The sequence below is a fragment of the Pavona decussata genome, unplaced genomic scaffold (genome assembly GCF_977016875.1).
Source record: "Pavona decussata unplaced genomic scaffold, jaPavDecu1.1 SCAFFOLD_134, whole genome shotgun sequence".
In the NCBI taxonomy this organism is placed as follows: Eukaryota; Metazoa; Cnidaria; class Anthozoa; order Scleractinia; family Agariciidae; genus Pavona; species Pavona decussata.
In genome coordinates this window covers 5,653,361-5,675,000 of record NW_028145547.1, presented here as the reverse complement: position 1 = coordinate 5,675,000, position 21,640 = coordinate 5,653,361, and the positions used below count along the sequence as shown (strand labels likewise).

The window sequence follows — 21,640 nt, the reverse complement described above, 5'->3', positions numbered from 1 at the left end:
TGCCGAGTAAAAACCATGGAAAGTAATATCATGAACGTGGGCCAAAGCCTATAGCAAGTACCAATACCATTGTTGTTTGAAACGTTTCCATGTTGTGTTTATCTGAGTTTTAGCATCGGAATGCCGTGACAGAAAAGCTCAAATTTCACTAAAGTACTACTTGTAATTCGCGGCCTCAAAAATTTCCTTCTGAGTTGCCCATAGTTTTGAAAGCGGATTTTATAAGAAGAAATGATGCTCTTTCACGTGGTGTAAATCTTTATCCTCAACGCCATGTACCAGTTGATGATTTTAGCCTCGCAAATTTGTCAATTTGGCATCACGAGAAATTGCTTAAAAAATTGTAAATTTTGAAAAATCTCCTAAATATTTAATTTTCACTTCAGATGAGTAACATAGCATTCATGTTGTCTATAACTATGTACTTTATCAGACTGGATGTTTTTCGTTTGGAACTAAACTGGTTTGATTTTGAAAACAAGGTCTTCGCAACATGTGGTGTCAGACACCGAAAACCCGGTTCAGGAGCGGTGAATTCAAGATTATAGCCTCACATCAAACATAATTATCGGATTGAAGTAAAACATGTATTTCTTGCAATAGTTTACCATGGGCTATGTTGTGAATTTTTTTGAAAATTTTGAGTTTTTCACTATTGCACACCTCTGGTTGATATTTACAGACATCCGCTCTTAAGACTCTCAAGCAATTTTTTAAGAAACAGAGTACAAAGCCTTTAGTTAGTTTTACTGTAATTGTTTTCCGTCAATCCTGTTTTCTGCTGTATAATTTGTAAATAACTTAATTTAATTTTATTTGATTTATTTTGTTAATTATTATTATTATTATTATTATTTTTATTATTATTATTATTATTATTATTATTATTATTATTATTATTATTATTATTATTATTATTTATTATTATCCGCCTAGGTGGTCTTGGTTTTGGAAACCCATGCCTTGAAGCAAGCCGCGAGTACGCTTCGTCAGTCAAAGTAACAACACCCCTCGTTGAACAAATCGTATCTCAGTCACATGAGCTACCAGAAGATTCCCTCGTAAAATCAGCACAACAGGCAGTAACAAGGGAAAGATCAAAGGAACTCGTAGGCAGAACAGAGCGTATTAAGGAGATGGCACCATGTAAGACTAAGCGAGCACTGAATCTGGCGGCGGAAAAAGGATCATCGGCGTGGCTTACAGTCCTCCCTCTTAAAGATCTGGGTTTTAACCTCAATAAAAGGCAGTTCCGCGACGCTGTTAAACTACGCTATGACTGGCCAATAGATGACATCCCTTCCACATGTGCATGTGGGGAAGTTTTTACAGTTGACCACTCTATGATCTGTAAACTAGGAGGTTTCGTCATTCAGCGTCACAATGAGCTCAGAGATCTGGAGGCTGAACTCCTGAGTACAGTTTGCAGTGACGTTGAGACTGAGCCAGTTCTCCTAGACATCTCTGGAGAACAGTTAAGTAGAGGATCCAACAAAGCACAAGATGCAAGATTGGATATCCATGCACGCGGGTTCTGGGAGCAACGACGATCGGCATTCTTTGATGTAAGGGTTTGCCACCCCAATGCTGAATCGTATAAGGACCTGGAGCCGCAACAGATCTATCGTTTGCATGAGAATGAGAAAAAGCGCCTGTACTCAAGGAGAGTTCTCGACATTGAGCATGGAACATTTACACCTTTGGTCTTCACTACAACCGGCGGAATGGGCAATGAATGCTTGAGATACCATAGTCGATTAGCGGAGCTGATTGCTATCAAGAAAGGGGAGCAATATGCTAAAACCATGTCATGGATCAGGAGCCGAATATCATTTGCACTGTTAAGATCTGCACTCGTCTGTCTTAGAGGCTCTAGGACACTACGAAGAATGCAACGTGACATCAAGAACGCGGACATTGACATTGAAACTGCAGAAGGGGCCATTTGAGAGATGCGTATTTTGTTTATTTATTTATTATTTTTTCTTTTTATCAAGTAGACCGATTTTAAAATGCCGAATTTGATTTTTTTTAAAAAACTTCATGACATTTGTTCTTTTTTTCTTTTTCTTTACAAAAACATTGTTGCTTAAAAATATTATCTTTTTTTTAATCGAAAAGAAATGTGAATAGGTTTTTTAATAGCTCTTTTTTTTATATACTTTTAACTTGTAAATAGCAATTTGTGTGGAATATTTTAATAAATTATTATTATTATTATTATTATTATTATTATTATTATTATTATTATTATTATTATTATTATTATTACATATTCAAGTAGCGTTATCTTCCCCTGGTGGTGTGCCTTGTCGTGGCGGGGAAGCTTGTGTGACCTTGCGACCCCCAGGGCTATGCCGGCGGGAGCCTTGTGCTCCTGGCAGGTCTAACCATGCCGGATTGGTCTGCGCGGTGAGGGTCCAGACTAAAGCAGCACCAACTGGGGAGCCATAATACCCCTAAGGGAAGGAAAACCCTGACAGAAAACCACCGGCCCTCCAGGTCATGGGGGTTGGGCGGTAGGCCAATCACTTGCCCCCGGAAAAAAACAGAAGATTACCGAAACTGCAATTTCTCAAGTACTAATTAGCAATGGCGAAGCTGTGGCCGTGGACGGAGGCACAACCGGACACACCATGACGTCAATGGGTGAAAGCCTACGGGAAGCCCACAGACCGACAAGGTCATTGGCAACGCCAAAATCAAGAATGCGTGTGGGATGCTGGAACGTACGAACAATGTACACAGTTGGAAAAGCAGCGCAAATAGCACGAGAGATGGAAAGGTACAGACTTGATCTGTTGGGACTAAGTGAGATACGATGGACAGGAGCAGGACGTATTAAGATGGGGAATGGCTATACAATGATTTATGCTGGAGAAGAAAGTGAGCATCAGAGAGGAGTAGCAATAATGATGAGTCAGAACACACAGAAATGCCTAATGGAATGGACAGCAATAAGCAGTCGCATAATAACTGCCCGATTTTACTCCCGCTTCAAAAATACAACTATAATCCAAGTGTACGCTCCGACAAACGAAGCAACAGATGATGAAAAAGACGAATTCTACGAGCAACTTCAAAGAACTTTTGATACATGCAACCGTCATGACATAGTTATTGTTATGGGAGATCTGAATGCAAAGGTTGGTGACGACAACAAGGATGTGGAAGGAATAATGGGAAAACATGGACTGGGTAACATAAACGATAATGGTGAAAGACTATGTGACTTCTGCTCAATGAACGGTCTTGTCATCACAGGAACATGCTTTCCACACCGAACAACTCATAAAGCGACTTGGGTGTCACCTGATGGAAGGACTCAAAATCAGATTGATCACATGATGATCCGTAAAGAACGGAGGAGGTCTGTGGAAGACACACGAGTGTACCGGGGTGCAGATGCAGCAAGCGATCACCTTCTGCTAATCATGAAAATAAAGCTGAAACTACATAGAAACCCAGATAGAGCAAAGACTAATGCAAGACTTGACACAAACAAACTGGAAAACGAAATGTTCAAGTCCAAGTTCAGCGTCGAACTGCGAAACAGATTTGCAGCATTAGAGGTCGAGGAAAACATCAATGAAGATTGCATGCAAATGGAAAAAATTTACATAGAAACTGCTGAGAAAGTACTAGGCCGGGTGAAAAAGAAAAACAAGCAGTGGTTGAGAGAGGAAACCTGGAAAGTAATAGATCAACGACAGATGATCCACGACAAAATACACTGCACGAAATCAGAGAGAGTAAAAAGCAAGCTACGAGTAGAGTACAAATTGAAAGACAGAGAGGTTAAACGCAGAGCAAGGGAGGATAAACGAGCTTGGCTAGAACAGTTAGGAAATGAAGCAGAAAAGTACGCCGAAAATGGGAGAAATAGGGAACTGTACCAAACAGCAAAGGAAATCACAAACAAGAGACGGCGCCAAGTTGCAGCAATTAAGAACAAGAGGGGTGAGACAATAAAAGACAAGAATGCCAGACTTGAAAGATGGGCTGAACATTTTGAGGAGGTGCTAGTCAGGGAGGCCCCAATGAACCCAATTGAAGAGAACGAAGTGGAGGAAGACGAAATTAGCGAGATGGATACAACAGAGATAAGGGAAGTAGAAGTAAGGGAGGCACTGAAGAAGACAAAGAGTGGAAAAACACCAGGTATAGATGGCATTCCAGCGGAGCTGTACAAAGCAGATAGTGATGTGGCAGTTAAGGAGCTGACAAGACTGTTTGATAAGATATGGCACGAGGAGAAGGTACCTGAACAATGGAAGAAAGGCTTGATAGTAAAAATACCCAAAAAAGGCGACCTGAAAGAGTGCAAGAACTGGCGTGGTGTGACATTGTTACCTGTGGCTAGCAAAGTAATGGGCAGAGTCATCATCCAGAGAATCCAAAACGGGGTAGACAGTGTCCTTAGAAAAGAACAAGCTGGGTTTCGAAAGAACAAGAGCACAGTAGACCAAATATTCATCCTCCGTAACATCATAGAAGAGGTGAATGAATGGCAGGCGACACTTTATGCACACTTTGTCGACTTTGAAAAAGCTTTTGACTCAGTACACCGCGAAGGACTGTGGAAAATCATGAAGGCCTATGGGATCCCAGACAAGCTGATAAGAATGGTGAAGATCATGTATGAAGACTTTGAATGTTCAGTACTAGATGAGGGAGAACAAACAAGATGGTTCAAGATCACAACTGGCGTTAAGCAAGGATGTGTCATGTCAGGTTTCTTATTCCTGCTTGCTGTAGACTGGGTAATGCGAAGAACAACAGAAGGACAAAGAAATGGCATCAGATGGAACTTTACAACTACACTTGAAGACCTCGATTTTGCAGATGATATAGTCCTTCTCTCATCAAAACACCAACAAATACAGGACAAGACCAACCGACTAGTAGATAATGCAGGGAGAGTGGGGCTGAAATTGAATGCGCAAAAATGCAAAGTGATGAGAATGAATGCACGAAGAGAAGACAAAGTAATGATTGGAAGAAAGGAAGTTGAAGACGTCGAAGAGTTTGTATATCTGGGCGCGACTGTGACAAAAGAGGGTGGTGGCACGGAAGACATCAAGAAACGTCTAAGCAAGGCACAGGGAGCTTTCTACAACCTCAAGAAGATCTGGAATACAAGGAGCATTGGTCGGAATACAAAAATCAAACTGTTTAAGACTCTGGTACGACCAGTGTTATTGTATGGATGTGAAGCATGGAAATTAACAGCTGCCGAAGAGAAGAAATTGGATAGATTTCAGTTCACATGTCTAAGACGGATATTGAGAGTATGGTGGCCGCAACGCATGAGAAACGACACAATTCCAGAAATAACAGGCGTGAGAAAGATAAGTGACGAAATACGAAGGAGAAGATGGAACTGGATTGGCCATGTGCTTAGAAAGGACAGGAACGATGATTGTATGGTAGCAATGGGGTGGCAACCCGAGGGAAAGAGGAAAGTGGGGCGACCTAAAATCACGTGGAGGAGGACAGTGGAAAGAGAGTGCAGACAAGAAAGGTGGACCAGCTGGGCTGAAGCCAGGACTGCAGCAAAAGACAGGACTGGTTGGAAAAAGAAAGTTGCAGCCTTATGCGCCTCATGGCGCGGAGAGAACTAACTAACTAACAAGTAGCGTTATTGAAAGTTCTATCGCGTTAATGTAGTTCGTGGAAGTGCTAATGAACGTATATTTGCCGAATAGTTTCAACTTTTGGCGTAAATGAATGTATTTTTTGCGTAAATGAACAGCAAAAGGTGTAGTTTGTTTGAGCTTCCTGGTCAATTTAACTTTAAGATCTATGAACTTCTTTTGTATTATTCCTTGATTACGTCGTCCTTAGGAATTTAAAAAAAAATTAAATTATTTAAATAAAAATATTCTCACCTTGCCGATGTGAGAATATTGAAGATATTGAAGATATTGCAGATATGTTCTCAGGAAATTCACTGCGAAGTTTTGATTCCTTGTTCTGGATATGCAAAGTTTTGTCAGCCTAAAATAGAATTGATAAGAGAGCACTAGCAAAATCAAAAATTGATAAAGAGTGGCACTTAGATTAATATTAACTTTGAAATGACCCACGCCTAAAGACTCGCTAACTCCTCTAAGCAACAAATCAGTTTTGTCTAAGCTTACTTCTGTTTACCGCTTGAACGAAATTGGCCAGACTTACTCAAACAACTTGAGTAAATGACCAATGTTTCAATAGCGCCACTTCAAATGTTTAAAAATATATGAAAAGAACAGGATTTGTATTGGTAATGTGCAATGAACCTCTAACATACGAAATCCTGCCTTTTTTATCATCCTGATCACACTCAAGAATTTGGCACCTTTGCACTTTGCAACTCCTTTGGCCTCTTGTTATTCTTTCTACAAATACACTTCAGTCGAAGCGAAAATATCCCTCGATCTTTATTTCTAGAACGATATTGGAAACTGGCAGCTGAAGGCACCAACTTAAAAATTAATGTATTGATGCGCAATGGAATAAATGTGATAAAATATTTTTAAGCCTGGTGAGTTAAACAATAACAACAACAAGCTTCATTTGCATGACTATACTCCTGCAAACACTGTATTGCAAAAGCTATTCATAACTAATTATTGATTCTTAAAAGAACTTAAAATAAAATAAAATAATATAATATAATAAAGTAAATAAAGTCTTTGCTTATTTTAAACTATTCATACAGTAGAAGTAATCATTCCGGAGAGAAGTTTATCCCTCAATTCGAAGCAAGAGGAAACAAATGAAGTTAATTGAGTGTTTATAAAATAGCGATAGTAAAGTTCTAATAGTCGTGGAAATGGAGGGCTAGATTCTATTTTAATAAAGCACATACCTCTTAAAGAAGAGTAGCTCGGGCAATTTAATAAAAAGTGAATTTCATCTTCAATGGTTTTACAGTTGCAAACATTACACACATCAATACATCAATTTATTAATGAGAATGATGTATTATTCAGTAAGTGACACAGGCGTACTCGGAGTAGTATGCCTGTGTCACTTACTGAATAATACATCATTCTCATTAATGTATTGATGTTAAGACCCTAAACTGTGTGATCGATGTCACGAGGTTTTGATACCTCTGTTAATGCAAGCAGAGGGCATTCGTTTGCTCGAAAGCCTTGAAATCTACTTCACTGCTTTTGTTTCTCTCAAATACTCTTCCAGTCTTCCAATAAATCTTTCTTGTCGACTCAGTCTTTCAGTCAACGAGTCATTTCTATATTTGTGTCTGACAAATCGAAGTTTGGGACTGAGGCTTCCAATCCAACCGATACAAAAGATCGTCTCTTAATTGGATATGGAGGATACTCTTGATAGGCTCTATGGATACTCTTGAAAAGTCTGTGGAAATGTTTTTCTCTTACCAGATACCTCCCTGAAATTTTGGTTTTTTAAACTTGTGAGACAGAAAGACGTCAAATGTAACTTGGTCTCTTACCTCTTCCTTTGAACTTCTGTATTGAACCTCCAATATCTCTCCACATAATCGAAATAGCACGACGCAAACAGTAACTTCAAGATCTCTTCCCTCTTCCACTGAACTTCTGTATTAAACCTCCAATATCTCTCCACATGATTGAAATAGCACGACGCAAACAGTAACTTCAAGATCTCTTACCTCTTCCGCAGAACGTCTATATTAAACCTCCCATATCCCTCACGGCATAATCGAAATAGCACGACGCGAAACTCTTCTGGCTCGAATACAAAATAATGTGCGAAATATTGATGTGACATACGTCCGTCAGTAGCCAATCACACGTACGTAAGACCAAGTCATCTTCAACCATTACCCACATACCCGTCATATCCAACATTTTTCCTGAAACCATCCTACGATCCCAGTTGGGCCAAATCGATATTTTTTTCTGGCAAACGAACGATATATTCCCAATGTAAACACGTACTATACTTTTACACAAGGACCAATCTCGTGCCCAGAGTCCTCAGGCCCTTTGGCCAGCGGTTGGTCGTTAGGAGAGACTCTGGGGTACTGGAATTTTATTACCGTAGGATTTCTGCGGTAAAACAGTGCAAGCCATTACGAGACAGCCAATCAAAAAAGTTGGATTTCCAATTCCCCAGCGTCTCTCCTGACGACCAACGCTGGCAAAGAGCCTGAGGGCTCTGGGTACGAGATTGCGAGGGGACTAAAATGATGCCTCGTCGGGTTTTGGCCCTGCGGGGGGTAATAAGGCATTTAGATAAGTGAGAAAACGATAAAAGCTACAATTCTTTTAAAGATTTGTTATTACGACTGTACTTTTTTTGTTATATCGCTGCTTAATTTAATTCAGAGAGTAGTTTTGTACTCAGTATACACTCGATTGAAAAAAAATTTTTCCTGTTCAAAATGTGAATAGCAAACGATGCTACCTGATGCCCTTAAAAACCGCAGGTGCTTTTATTTTCAAGCACGCTAAGAGGAATGCAAATCGTAGGTTAGAAAGCTGTTGTATCTTATCGTGCATTGTTTTTAAATGTTTTACCTGACGACGTATTATTACTCGAGATCTGAATAATAAAACTAATGCAATAAATAAAATATAAATGTCAATATAGAAGCAAGATTGGGTGCGGTTTCATATGAATAAAATAGCAATTCGGACGGGATAGAACTATCCATGAATTTAAAACGGTGAACATATTATTTTATATTTCAGTACTTCTTGTGATATAACGTTCTGAAAATAAAGATTAATTAACAATTACAGTATTTATAATATATATTACTGGATATGAAATGATGAATAACGCATCTATTTGATTCTAATCATTTCATATACACTCAGCAATGCCGAGTAAAATAACTGTTTTACTAAGAACTTTCCTGCAGTTTACTGAGAACCTGGATTTTAGAAAAAGGGAATCAAACGTGAAGCCAGAAGACAAAGAAATTTAAACAGAAAAGTTAAAAAAAGTGCTAATTGTTTTGTGGATCAATCTTTGCGAGTGATGGGAAGTTGCTTATGAGTTAATATATGCATCGGGTACTGAATTGAATCAATGTTGACCGCTGATTGGTCTCATGAGGTACGCAAGTGCATGTGAGTTTAAGTCTGGTGTCATGTGGTGCTGTTTGGTGGGAATTTTGTTTCATGATCAGTTGGTGACAAATTACACTATAAAGTTTTATTTATATTTTAACCGCAATTTACAGTTTCTGTAATCCTTAGATCCACAGATTAAGAGACATCACTTCAAAACGAAAACAAATACCCGTTTTTCATCCGCAATAATTTTGCTGTATAAAATGCGAATCATTTGAACTCAACTCGCTCCAAAGAGTATGCTTACAAGCAGCCGATAGCTACAAAAGATTATTATAAGTACTCTTTCTATCCAAGGACAGTTTCAGAATGGAACAAACTCCCAAGGGAAATTGTATTGTCCACTTCACTGGGTGAATTTAAAAACGCAATTTTTAAAATCTATGGACCTTTTTCTTTTTATTTTTTTATACATTTATTTTATTTTTTTTAGAGCGGTCTAAAATGCTCAGTATTGAATGACAGACCTACCCGGTAAATAAAGAAATAAGAATCTCCACGCAAACCTTACGCAAACATTACGATTAAAAACTTTTGTCTTTTATTTCTCACGGCGGAATCATTATAGCGGAAGACTTAATTGCTTCTTGGGATATATTTTATTATGAAAGACTTTATTGCCTCTTGACATTATTTACGCTGCCTTTTTACCGAGAAGTTTCAGTGATTTTGTTTTCTCATCGAATTTCGCTTCATCATCAATGTTCACGTTGGGAAGAACCATCTTGTTGCTCGTTTTACTTTTAATTTCTTTGTGTGTTTTTTTGGTATTTTGAAAACACGCAATCATAATTTAGAATTTTTCCTCTTTCATTTAATTTTTGCTTCTCGAAAGGACTGAAAGCTGAAAGATTAGACAAATTTGTATGCATTCAAGGGCTGTTTCCAAAAATAAGGTCCGAAAGTCATTACATTCGTAGGAAATACAGTCACGATCATCTAGCCATTTCCGCCTGTACCCATTTTATTTGCGAAATCAGTAGAATCCATTTGCGCTATTGACGAAAGGAACTCAAGTGCCAAGGCGTTATTAAAATTGTCAAACTTTCCGGAGCTGGAGAGCCATATAATTGTTGTCGGTACTTTTAATCCAACACGCTGTCACTACGACGTATTTTAAATGCCAACAAAATGACTTCCTTCTATTTAACAAGGGCGGCAATGTTCGATAACTTTCTCTTTCTCGCTGCCTTTTAAGAAATTTCATATACCTTCCTCGAGGTCCGCATCCTTTAAATTCTAGAAAACATTCTGAACTTTAATGTATCATTATTATAATTATGCTAGTTACTAAGGGTAACAAAATGTTTTTAGTTGAATCACCGCGGTTACTCTCAACAAATGAACAACAAATGAGCGAAAGAAGTGAAAGACCGCTTCATTTTCTGATTAACTTTACCAGTTTACTGTTCAATATTTATTAACTCTCTTGGAGATTAATGCCGTTCTGTTTTGTAAAAGAAAGCGAAATTTCAACCGTTGTGTTATTGTATGTCAAAATTTGCTAGCGCTCGACAAATTATATGGCATTGGACAGACTGCTATGCTTGATTTTTGTTCCGGCCGAAGGATAACAGTTTGCTTTAAAAGTAAATACTGTACCGCTGTCCAATTAAAACTGCTACCCAGCAAAAGATGATACCTTTCAAACGCTTCGAAATTGCCATTTCAATGTCAGTTTGGCAGGAGATTTAATATGTCTAGTCCGAATCCTTTTCAGTACCACGATGTTAAAAGCAATATCTTACTTAGCGATGACATCACATGTTCGGAACTCTTAAAAAAGACAAATAATTTAAAAAGATGACAATAAAACCCAACCGAGTCCTGACAGCCCTGCACTTAAACGCTTTTCGATGTAAGCTAAACATGTACTGATGAGATCGATCGATGTTGGTAGATTTCAAAGCTAAACGTAAGTAAGACCTAAACGGCTCTTATATTCTGTGAGTATTATCTCCGAGGGGTGCTGATACAATCCGAGACCTGTTTCTGTTTCATTTTAAATTTTATTCTTCATCTGTCAAGCGATGCAAACGATTAATTTTCTGATGTTTCCTGAACATATTTAGGGACAGCCATCGATGAACGGTTTAGAACGCTGTGTTCGATTATCATACGACTCGCGCCATATTCCATCAACCTGCGATTTGTCTTAAAATAAGCAAGGTAATACGGTTTAATGTTCATACGGCTGAAAGAGGATTCTTCCGCAGTATTTTAGACCGTCGAATCCTTGCTATGACAGTCGGAAGTTTTCTCAATTACAATTTTTGCCATCTTTTGCCGAGGGAGGAGAATATTTTCGAGCAATAATCTGTAAACGGCATTCTTTAATTTCTTTGTAAAATTAATTTATTTAAGCCCACAACCGTCTAAATCCATCATCCATTCTCAAAGGCACTCTTCCATAGTGAAAAAGAGCTGACGTCCTGGCAAAACGTTTAAAAGTAGTACTTTATCCCGCTATGATGCCCAACTTACTTATACTGGTCTATACTACCCATTAGGTACGAACTAAACAAGTCTTTTTTTGGGTCTCGTTAACTTGTTTTGACGTTTGAGGTAATTTGTAGCGGAGCTCCGCGCGCCGGAGGCACGCGCGCGGAGCCCCATTGATAAGAGATTTTGGTAAACCCATGTATATGAAAAATTTTGGTTATGACGTCACTGTCCGTCCGGCGTACGTACGTACGTACGTACGTATGTCCGCCCCCCCTCTATGTAAGCCATTGTGAAATGTCACACTTAACCTGTGCGGCAACCCGCGTTTTTTCGGCGGCGAAGTGGGATGGCTTACTTCTTTTACAAAACAAACGAGAATTTTGAAGAACACTGATTTCTTGTATTTGTTGAAAATGTTGTAAAACTACATATGTCGAGAAAGCCGGCGACTAATAAGCGAATTTGAACCCCGAGACCGACGAACAAACAGTTGAAAACAAACATGTGGTGAGCTGGGTGAGTAAGCAACTCGCAAGTCGCATAGAAATTAAATGCAATTTGCAGGCAACTGTCGGTAATTTTCCATATTTAACATACTTCAAATTAAACACAAATACTTAAATCGTTGCCATACGACAAATATTCGTGGATAAATTAATTTTGACCACTCACAGAGTTATGTTTGGTGTTGGACTTGTGTAATTCATTCGCAGGGCACATTTGTAAACACGCAGTAAACGTTTAAATTATTTCGGACCACAAACCAAACATTATTTTTCCTGTATTCTCCTTTTGTTAACGTTTACTGATAGACTTGAATTATTTCTGTAGGAGAGATATTCACAGAGTTATGTGTTGTTTTGAACGTTTTGTGTTGGACTTCACTAATTCATTCGCTATTTTCAACGCATAAGTTTTGTTAACACGCTCTAATTTTAAAGCGCTCACTGAAATATTTCGGGCCACAACCAAACATTGTTTTTCCTGTATTCTCCGTTTGCTAACGTTTACTTAGAGACTAGAATTATTTCTGTAAGAGAAATATTCACAGAGTCATGAATTGTTTTGAACATTTTGTGCTGGACTTCTCTAATTCATTTGCAATTCGCAGCGCATAAGTTTTGTAAACACGCTCTAATTTTAAAGCGCTTACTGAAATATTTCGGGCCACAACCAAACATTATTTTTCTTGTATTTTCCTTTTGTTAAAGTTTACTTAGAGACTAGAATTATTTCTGTAAGAGAAATATTCACAGAGTAATGAATTGTTTTGAAAATTTTGTGTTGGGCTTCTCTATTTATTCATTCGCCATTCGCAGCGCATAAGTTTTGATAAACACGCTCTAATTTTATATTAAAGCGCTCACTGAAATATTTCAGGCCACAACCAAACATTATTTTTCCTGTATTTTCCTTTTGTTAACGTTTACTTAGAGACTAGAATTACAGTATTTCTGTAAGAGAAATATTCACAGAGTTATGAATTGTTTTTGAACATTTTGTGTTGCTCGTTCGGAATTCACAGCGCATAAGTTTTGTAAACACGCTTTAATCTTAAGCGCTCACCAAGATATTTCGGACCACAACCAAACATTATTTCTCCTGTATTCTTTTCTTAAATTCTAGTTAGAGACTAGAATTATTTCTTTAGGAGGAACATTCCTAGAGTCTTTAATTGTTTTGAACATTTTGTGCTCGTCATTCGCAGTACATACTTGTAAACAGTACGCTCTAATTTTAAAGTAAACCTTCAAATTTTTCGAACCATAACGAGACATTTTTCCTTTATTTCTTTTCTTGTAACGTTTATTATGAGACTATAAATATTTCAGTACGAGTAATAAATTTTGAAACAAATATTTTATTTTTATCCGAGCGACCAAATTGCACGCGTGGAAACATTACATGGTAGCCAAATTTTCTTTATTTTTATTGTACGCCTTTCAAACTTTACACAAATGCATTAATAGTTTCCACAGGAGAAATATTTGAGAGAGAGCGTAATTTTTTCATCCACACGTGTTTTATGCTCTCGAACGCCTTCGGAATTCAGCAATGTGACCTCGCACGATCAACAAGAACAGCTTATGGTTCAAAACATTTTCCGCTGACGCGTAAAAAGGTTTGCTTTATATGCACTTAAGATATATATAACTCAAGACAGGATGAAGAATTTGTAACATTATTACGTTCATGCAATAAGCAGAGTAGCATGTATATATAAATGCTATTAAAAACGAATTGTGGAGCTCCGCTTTTAGGCTTGGCTAAATATATACCAAGAAAGCTATGTATTATTTGCCGCGTTGATTCGATTCCAGAACCAGACATAAAACAAGGAGCAATGAGCAAAAAACAGCCCAAGAGGGTTTAAAAACTACGGAGCCGCACATCACACGTGTCACCGCCATCTTGACTCATCGTCTTCTTTATAAATCGGACTGTTGAACTTCAAAGGCTACGCCATCCTTTTTTAACCTGATCAAGAGTGTTGGGTCCTTTGCCCTTTTCCAACTTTTCGAGAAGAGGTGTCAGGGCCTCTGTAATTGTCACACTTTTAAGGATTTTAATTTCAATGTTTTAGCCCCACAAATAATCAACAAAAGATCGGAGAATTTTATGTATTTTTAACTATTGACTTCATTCGTTTTTATGAGAATTTTCATTTTGTAAGAATTATTTTTATCTAATAATTGTAGTTTTGTTAGTACACGACCCCACAAGCTTGTTAGCTTTGATATTTTTATCGTGTGTAAATAAAGGTTGTATGTATGTATGTCATGTGTCCATTATTTCATCCATAAATGAATTTCCCCCAGCAATTTTCAAAGCCAAGCTGACAGTTTTAATTTAAGTTGTGCGGAATCACCAAAAATGTTCTCTTCTCTCGGAAGATTGCAATAATTAGAATTGAGCAAACTGCCAACAACGGAGTCTAACTATGAGAGTAGCAAGGATTCTGAAAATACAGTGGAAGAATCCGCTTTCAGGTATGAACATTAAACCGTATTACATCATTCAGTTAGTTCAGAGTGTACACTTACCGTATTTGCTCGAATAAGCGCCGCGGCGCTTATTTAATTTTTCGTGTCTCTTGTGCGGCGCGTATTCGAGGGCGGCGCTTATTAAAAGGCTCATACCACAAAGCCAAAACATTTTGATTGTACAAGCAAACGCTGAAAATCTCCTTACTGCAACAGTTACAGGGAAGAGAAAGAGGGAGGTTGGGCTTGTCATACCGGCGAAGTTTACAGCGGCCTTCGCGCAAAAACTGAAAAACGCGAACATTTTGAAGAGAGAACTGAATGAAAGAGCATCTTGAGATATACTCACTTCGAACTGAAAAACATGACTATTGATGAAAAGAAATTCCCATTGCTGGCTTAGAATCGCATTGCAGCGATTACAGTGTATTTTTATCATCTTATGGAAATACTTAAATAAGCGCCGCATCGGAGCTGCGGCGCTTATTCGAGGGCGGCGTTTATTAACCATTCCGTTCCATGTGCGGCGCTTAATCGAGGGCGGCGCTTATTCGAGTAAATACGGTATGCTATTCTCTGCACACCATACGCATACACATGTTTGTGCTCGAGATGTAAAAAAAAAAAGATAGCCTATGAAGAAGAAACTCAACAAACAGAAAACATTTTTATTTCCATATATACACACGAGTAGACGTCTGGTAGAACAAGACACTGTTGTGCGGGGATATGCACACATTATGAAAAAGAAGATGGAGTACTCTGGCAACTGTTGTCGATACAGTCATTCCGTGGTGTTAAAAGGGCGTGGAAGTGTTAAACTGAAGAAGTTTCTTTTTTTTTTTAACACTTTCAGATTACATAACTTTTGCCTGATAGTCTATAGCTAGTGAAAAAATTTATCTTCGTTTAATATAGCAAAATACCTACAAAATATGTTTTGAGATCAAAATTTAACTTGAACAGAGAAACGTTTGAAAGATGTATTATTCAGCGAGTGACACAGGCATACTCGGTAAAAGGAAATCCGAGCGCTCCTGGTACGAAATGTCCTCCTTTCGTAAATTAAAAGCAAAAGATAAACTCGTTTAACATTTTTTTGGAAAAATACTGTGAATTCATTATCGTGGATATACAGGTGAATGTTGTGAACTTGAGAAGATATTTCAAATTGCCTGTCACTATTTTTCCAATACATTTATGCATTTCAATGACAAATAATTATGTTACAATGGATGACTGGGGTTGGGGGGGGAGTAAAGGCAGGTTCCAACACCCACTGTAAGAAGCAGCCCCTCTCGTCCCCTAGAGCCCGCTTTACTATTGGTCAGCAACACAACGCGTTTGTACTGGTTGGTATACGTCTTGGGTCGAGATTATATAAGGAGTTAAAGAACCAGATCTGTGTTATTTCAAAACTCTTTTTTTCAACAGTTTCTGTTGTTTAACGTCCCCTGACCCCCATAAAAGTTCACGCCGTCTGACAATCCATTCTTTCAAAAATACTGGATCCGTCCTTTGTTTTTCCTGTAACAGACTTGTTTGAGATGAAGCTTTGCTGACTACGTACCTTGTTCATTCCCATTTAGATGTCCAACAATACCAGTGTTTGCCCGGACTCTGATATCTCAACAACACCAACCGCAGCGATAAAAGTAGCAGCTTATTCTCTCATCTTTGTGATATCAACTATAGGGAATCTGCTTGTCATTGTAGTCGTGGGAAAAGACCGACACTTACGATCAGCTTCTATTAATCAGCTGATCATGTCATTGGCTCTTGCCGACCTGCTAACGTCATGTTTTAATATGACAGTTGAGATATGGATCAACGCCAAAGAAGCAGCTGGCCAACATTTCGCATGGTTTGACGGGGCTGTGGGCGTTGTCTTTTGCAAACTTGTTGTGTTCTTCCAGGGTCTCTCCGTGGCCTGCTCTGTTTTAACCCTCACTGCTATAGCTGTTAATCGGTTTTTTGCGGTGTTTTTCCCTCTGAAAATAATGGGTTTCAGCAATTCACTGTCCGGAATTACCATTGGTCTCATTTGGTTGGTTTCCTGCACAATCGCATCCCCAATGTTGTACGCCATGAAAGTTGTCGAGCAAGACGGCAATCTACAATGTACTGAGCAATGGAGTCCTGCGTTTGACGAAGAGACATCTCGAAAAACCTACACCCTAGTTTTACTGGTTCTACTGTACGCCTTGCCTCTCGGTGTCATCTCAGTGCTGTACACAGCTGTCGTGCGAAAAGTGTGGAGAAGACAAGTTCCAGGAAACATCATTGCTCCAAATCAGCTGGTCGAGCTTATCACAAAGAAGCGAGTTCTTAGAATGCTCATGACAGTTGTGGTTGTCTTTGGTCTCTGCTGGTTGCCTTATTACGTTTATCTGCTACTCAACTTCATAGTCTCCGATTTCCCTCAAGGTTGCACCGCACCTAAAAACGTGATTTTTATTGGCCTGTTCCTTGGTCATGCCAATTCGGCAATCAATCCATGCATTTATGCAATTTTCAACAAAGAATATCGCAACGGTTTTCTCACGAGTTTGCATTGCGAGTGCCTTTTCACGTTGCAAGGAAGTCAGGTGCCAAGAAATTTCAATCAAAGTTCCGTAAGGCGGACCCAGCTTGGTGCTGATGACATGTCGTTGCGAGAACAAAGAAGAAGTTCATTTCATAAGTCTAAGAGATGAAGAGATCTTACACTGCCCGGAAGAAGTAGAAATTCATCTGAGGTGTATTCGAAGAATTAAACTTTGCAGGGATTAGTCAAAGAGTTGACGACTTTCCGAAGTTGGCTTCAGTTAGCCGCTATTGTAAATAGTAGAAATAAGTCAGCCTATCGATATTCCATGTTAATCAATCATTTTTTTTTCGCGGAAGTTCACCGTCGAGTGTTCACGTTCTCCACAAAACCTTGAATTTGGTCAATTTAAGTTGTTGTTTTGCAGAGGACGGCAAAGAAATGTCCCAAAATGTAACTGAACGCACGTGCAGGGCGATTGTTTTTGCTTATCAAACCTATTGTTTTGCGGCGTTGTCGTTGTCGTCGCCGTCGTCTTAAGTTCCCTAAAGTGAATGACGCACGTGAAGTGACCCTCGCATAAGCGACGCGGAAGCCGAAAAAAATCGCGGAAGAAAGTTCCAAGATAAGATAAGATAAGATAAGATAAGATAAGATAAGATAAGATAAGATAAGATAAGATAAGATAAGATAAGATAAGATAAGATAAGATAAGATATATCAAGAATATGAAGAATGTTGAAGGCATTTTGTGCAAGTGTTGGACACTAGTGACGTCGTAGGCTCGCAGGCTCACATTCCAAACTAGATGTACAACAGATGTGGAAATTATATATCACTCGTAGCGACACTTTGACAGGTTTTTACATACAGCATGATGCGACTGACGTAAACGTACGTCGGAGTACACGCTCAATAACCAACTCAGTTATTCAACTCTCAGGGGTAATATATATTTCATATCGGACACAAGTCCCATGCTGAAGTTCTGTTATAAGCTACCTTTATAAAACAATAACGTGACAACGAATTTTATTAATAACAAATATGTAGTTTTACGTATACAAATTATTCGGTGATCGGTGTCTAAAGAAAGCTGAGCTGCCTGCCGCTAAAAAAGTGAGATTTCACTGCTCCTAAAATAGACGATATTCTAAGTCCTATCATCGTATGTACAAGGCACGTAATCGTGTGAGGAGACCTTCCTCGCGTCTAAGCCTGGTCATCCTTGAAAAAAGTCCTGAGGTCTCCCGACCACCTCTTATTATATCCTTATTATAGGAGCCAGCGTGGCCGAGCGGTTTGGGAGCCAGACTTGTAATCCGGCCGGTTCAAATCCCGCTCTGACGGCTAGCTGGAATTGTTTCTCGGTAGCGGCGAGTTCAACTCCTCGGCCGCGCTTAGCGGATATGCCTCTTGTCAGCTGAGATTCATGCATTTGGTAAGTGACGACTCCGACGTAAACCAACTGCACTACGGCGAATATTTAACAATTATTCCACGAGTGTGCGTTGGATATGAGATGATAGATGCTATAATCATTTCATATCCAACAAGCGCGAGTGGAATAATTGTTTTATTAAAAACAATCAAGAAATATTGATATATCTTGCTGATTTCGCTTTGCAAGAACAGCCAGAAGACAATAAATAAATTTTTGGCACAGTATAATGGCTCATATAACATGGCCATGCACTAAGCCAATCAAACTCCATGATCCAGTTTTAATTTAATAATGGATATTCGTCGTCCAGTGGTCAACAGTCCTACGATTACATAATTCCGTGTGTCGCGAAGAAAACAAGCAAAATAAAGATCGTCTCCAGCTTTTCTGCAATAAAGCTGCGCTTTGTTATCTATGTGTTGAATAATAAAATAATTATCCTGCTCCATCTTGCGGAATATTCCATGATTTTAGCCAACTCGTCCTACGGCCTCGTCGCACGACCAGACGATATTCCGCGCGATTTCGCAGAATAATTGTTAAATATGATGCAGTATATCCCAAAACACTTTTTTCCCTTTATCGTCAGAACAGTTTGTAATCTCATCAATATAACAACTAGGCTGCGAGAGCAGACGCATTTTCCTGCTTTTGTTTCACCCGGGTGAAAAAGAAAAAGGAGGAAAAGATGTCTGCTCTCGCCGGCTAAATTAACACATAACGACAGACTGAAGCTGAGCGGTGCGAATCGCCGCATAATGCATGTTGCTGCAACAATATCTTGGAAACTCTTAAGCTATAGGACGTCGATATAAGTTTTTGGCATATTCTTCAAACTACACGCAATACCGTTTTTACTTTGGGGGTCGCTTCTCTTAAGCTTTCAGCTCCAGTAAGTGACCTTATAGCAGTCAACTGCATATTTTAGCACTTAATATATTCTTAATATACTTTGTTGTCATCAGCTCTCTTTTACTACCGTCTGGATCGATCAGTCGCATCAACCATAATCCAATTTCTGTTGCATTTATTACTGCGGCAGCCTTGTAAGCATCCTAACACGTACATATCTTTTTTTTTTTTTTCTGAGCATGTAAAGTAAAACTGAATCTACCTCATACAATTGTTTTGTGTTCTGGTTCACGGCCAAGCCCGTTTTAGTCGAATCATATACAAATATTGATCGACAATAAATTTAACCTTACAGACCCTTATTTTTCTGTAGCGTAACCGTGCATTTGAGCTCGGTTTCCAACAATTTAATTCAACCTGTTTAAATTTGAAAAAGCTCGATGTTATTGCAATTCTCTTTGGAATATTGACATAGTGTTTCCTTCCCTACGCGTACACTGTCGGTGTAGATGAAGTTGGATTAAAGGTGTAGCATCAAAAGGACCGCAACTTAGAAACTGCCGACCGACCGATCTCTTAATAAGAAAGATAGATCGCACTTTAATAAGTTCGGATTCCACTGAACGGATGTGAATTTAATTAAAGAAGCTTGCGCACGAGTGACAAAACTGAACCGGCGCTTTTTATACAGAGACCACACAAAATCTGCTTACATGAATTTAAACAAAAACATGCATGACATTATTAAAAGCTGTTTTTCTTTTCTTTTCTTTTCTCTTTTTTTTTTTTTTTGAGCTCTTGTTTGTTTCTTCAGCTTCCCTAAATCGCAAATAAAATTTAGCCTTTGTTTTTTCAGTAGGTTATCTTTTGAAGTAAAATGCAATGGAGACCGGAACATTTCCTTCAATTAATTAAATTGAACGATCTTAATTTGGTATTAAAAAGAGAACAACCCCATTTTCATCGTCATTTTCTTCGGAACCAAATCAGGAAAGTTTAATTTTGGTCGCAATTAGAGTTTGCTCCAATGTCATCTAAACGTCGGAAAAAGACAAATCAATATTTTCCTTTAAGAGCATACTTTATTTGCACCTGTCGGTCGGACACTGGACATTATTTTCTAGATGTACCCATCAAGTTGTCGCAGTCATTTCAGCACTTCATACAGATAGCTTTTATCTTTGTTTCATAATACTTAAGACTCACCTCGGATACCAATTAAGGAACACTCAATGTAGCACGTCATGGAAAAAGGTTCTGTTGCTTGAAACAGTATTGTATAGTTGTCTTAAACAACAAATATTGTCTCAGCGTAAAAAAAAGCTAGGTTAACCCGAAGCAATTGATCTGAAATCTCCTTACCAATTTCTATCATTTTGTATTTCGTCAGCATTCCGGTTCTTATTGCAAATTGCATTGATTTAGTACACGTTGCGACAAGGATCTCTACAAGAATTGTTCTCTAAGTCCACTTGGCCACGTTTTAAACAGGCTAAGCTACAACACTGGAAGGTAAGCAAACAGTCCTCTTGTTTCCTTTATGCTAGGTATATTACATAGAGAACTGAACTCAGATTTTAACTGTGGTAAAATGTATTTACATGAAGTTTCTTTTCCATCCGGTGGCGTTGAAAACACGAGCTTTTTAAGGTTTGATTTCTCTCATCTTCTTTGAATTTGTAGATTAGTGCTTCTGTTCTAACCACATGCCCGGCTACTCTAAGCTCTGCGAATTCATGATCGTGATAAGCTATTTCTTCTAAAATGTGAATAAAACCACCTTGCCCGTGATTAAAAGAAGAATATAGAAACATACAAACATTACAAAAAAAAAAGAAGAAGATCTACTGATTTTTTGTGCGACGTTTATAAATAATGTTGCTTTAGTTGATTCTTAAATAAAGAAAACATTTCTGCTCGTTTCTCTCTCCTAATTTTGTTTCTGGGAATTAAAGTATAGTCATTCAAATGAAAGTCTATGAGAATTACTTTTCTCGCGGCGTTAATTTTTTTCTTTGTGTCTTTTTCCACTTTTCTCTCTGGATAAATCCGAAATTGTGGCCATTCCAAGTGTGGACCGGCTTTTTTTAAACGATATCATTTGTAACGCGAAATCTGAGGTATTCTTCAGGCTTAAAATTTGGAATTTCTATCACTTGGTACGAGCAAATAAAGTCGCCAGTTAACACTTTTGGCAAGAATCACCGCCCATTACTGGCTTAACAATTTGCATTCAGCTTTTTGTCCATGTTACACTATGCGAAAGGGAAAATGTCTCCCTGGTAAAAGAAATGCAATTACAATTTCGGTAAAC

General features: G+C 38.4%; 3 protein-coding genes and 1 pseudogene across 6 annotated transcripts in view; 2 read left to right on the top strand and 2 right to left on the bottom strand.

Moving 5' to 3' along the window:
• Nucleotides 1–319, bottom strand: part of LOC146467940 (ketohexokinase pseudogene) — a 49,896-nt pseudogene extending 49,577 nt beyond the window's left edge. Inside the window, exon 1 of the transcript XR_014867632.1 lies at nt 1–319. This exon is cut by the window's left edge and continues 2,322 nt beyond it. The product of XR_014867632.1 is annotated as a ketohexokinase pseudogene (transcript).
• The window catches only part of LOC146467938 (substance-K receptor-like), a 21,121-nt gene extending 13,282 nt beyond the window's left edge, over nt 1–7,839 (bottom strand). For 2 of the 3 annotated variants that reach the window (XM_085125251.1, XM_085125252.1), the window contains exon 1: nt 5,892–7,839. The gene's annotated coding sequence lies outside the window, so the exon portion shown is untranslated. The remainder of the gene's footprint in view (nt 1–5,891) is intronic. The other variant, XM_085125253.1, reaches the window with a different exon arrangement.
• Nucleotides 2,637–5,624, top strand: LOC146467939 (uncharacterized). The gene has a single exon (XM_085125658.1). The coding sequence runs from the start codon at nt 2,637–2,639 to the stop codon at nt 5,622–5,624; it is 2,988 nt and encodes a 995-aa protein (XP_084981784.1).
• A 3,104-nt stretch (nt 7,840–10,943) lies between the features above and the next one.
• Nucleotides 10,944–17,654, top strand: LOC146467937 (QRFP-like peptide receptor). The gene is made up of 2 exons (XM_085125514.1): nt 10,944–10,989; nt 16,093–17,654. Exon 2 carries the CDS (start codon nt 16,093–16,095, stop codon nt 17,197–17,199), a length of 1,107 nt encoding a protein of 368 aa, XP_084981640.1. The 5' UTR covers nt 10,944–10,989; the 3' UTR covers nt 17,200–17,654.
• Nucleotides 17,655–21,640: the final 3,986 nt, after the last annotated feature.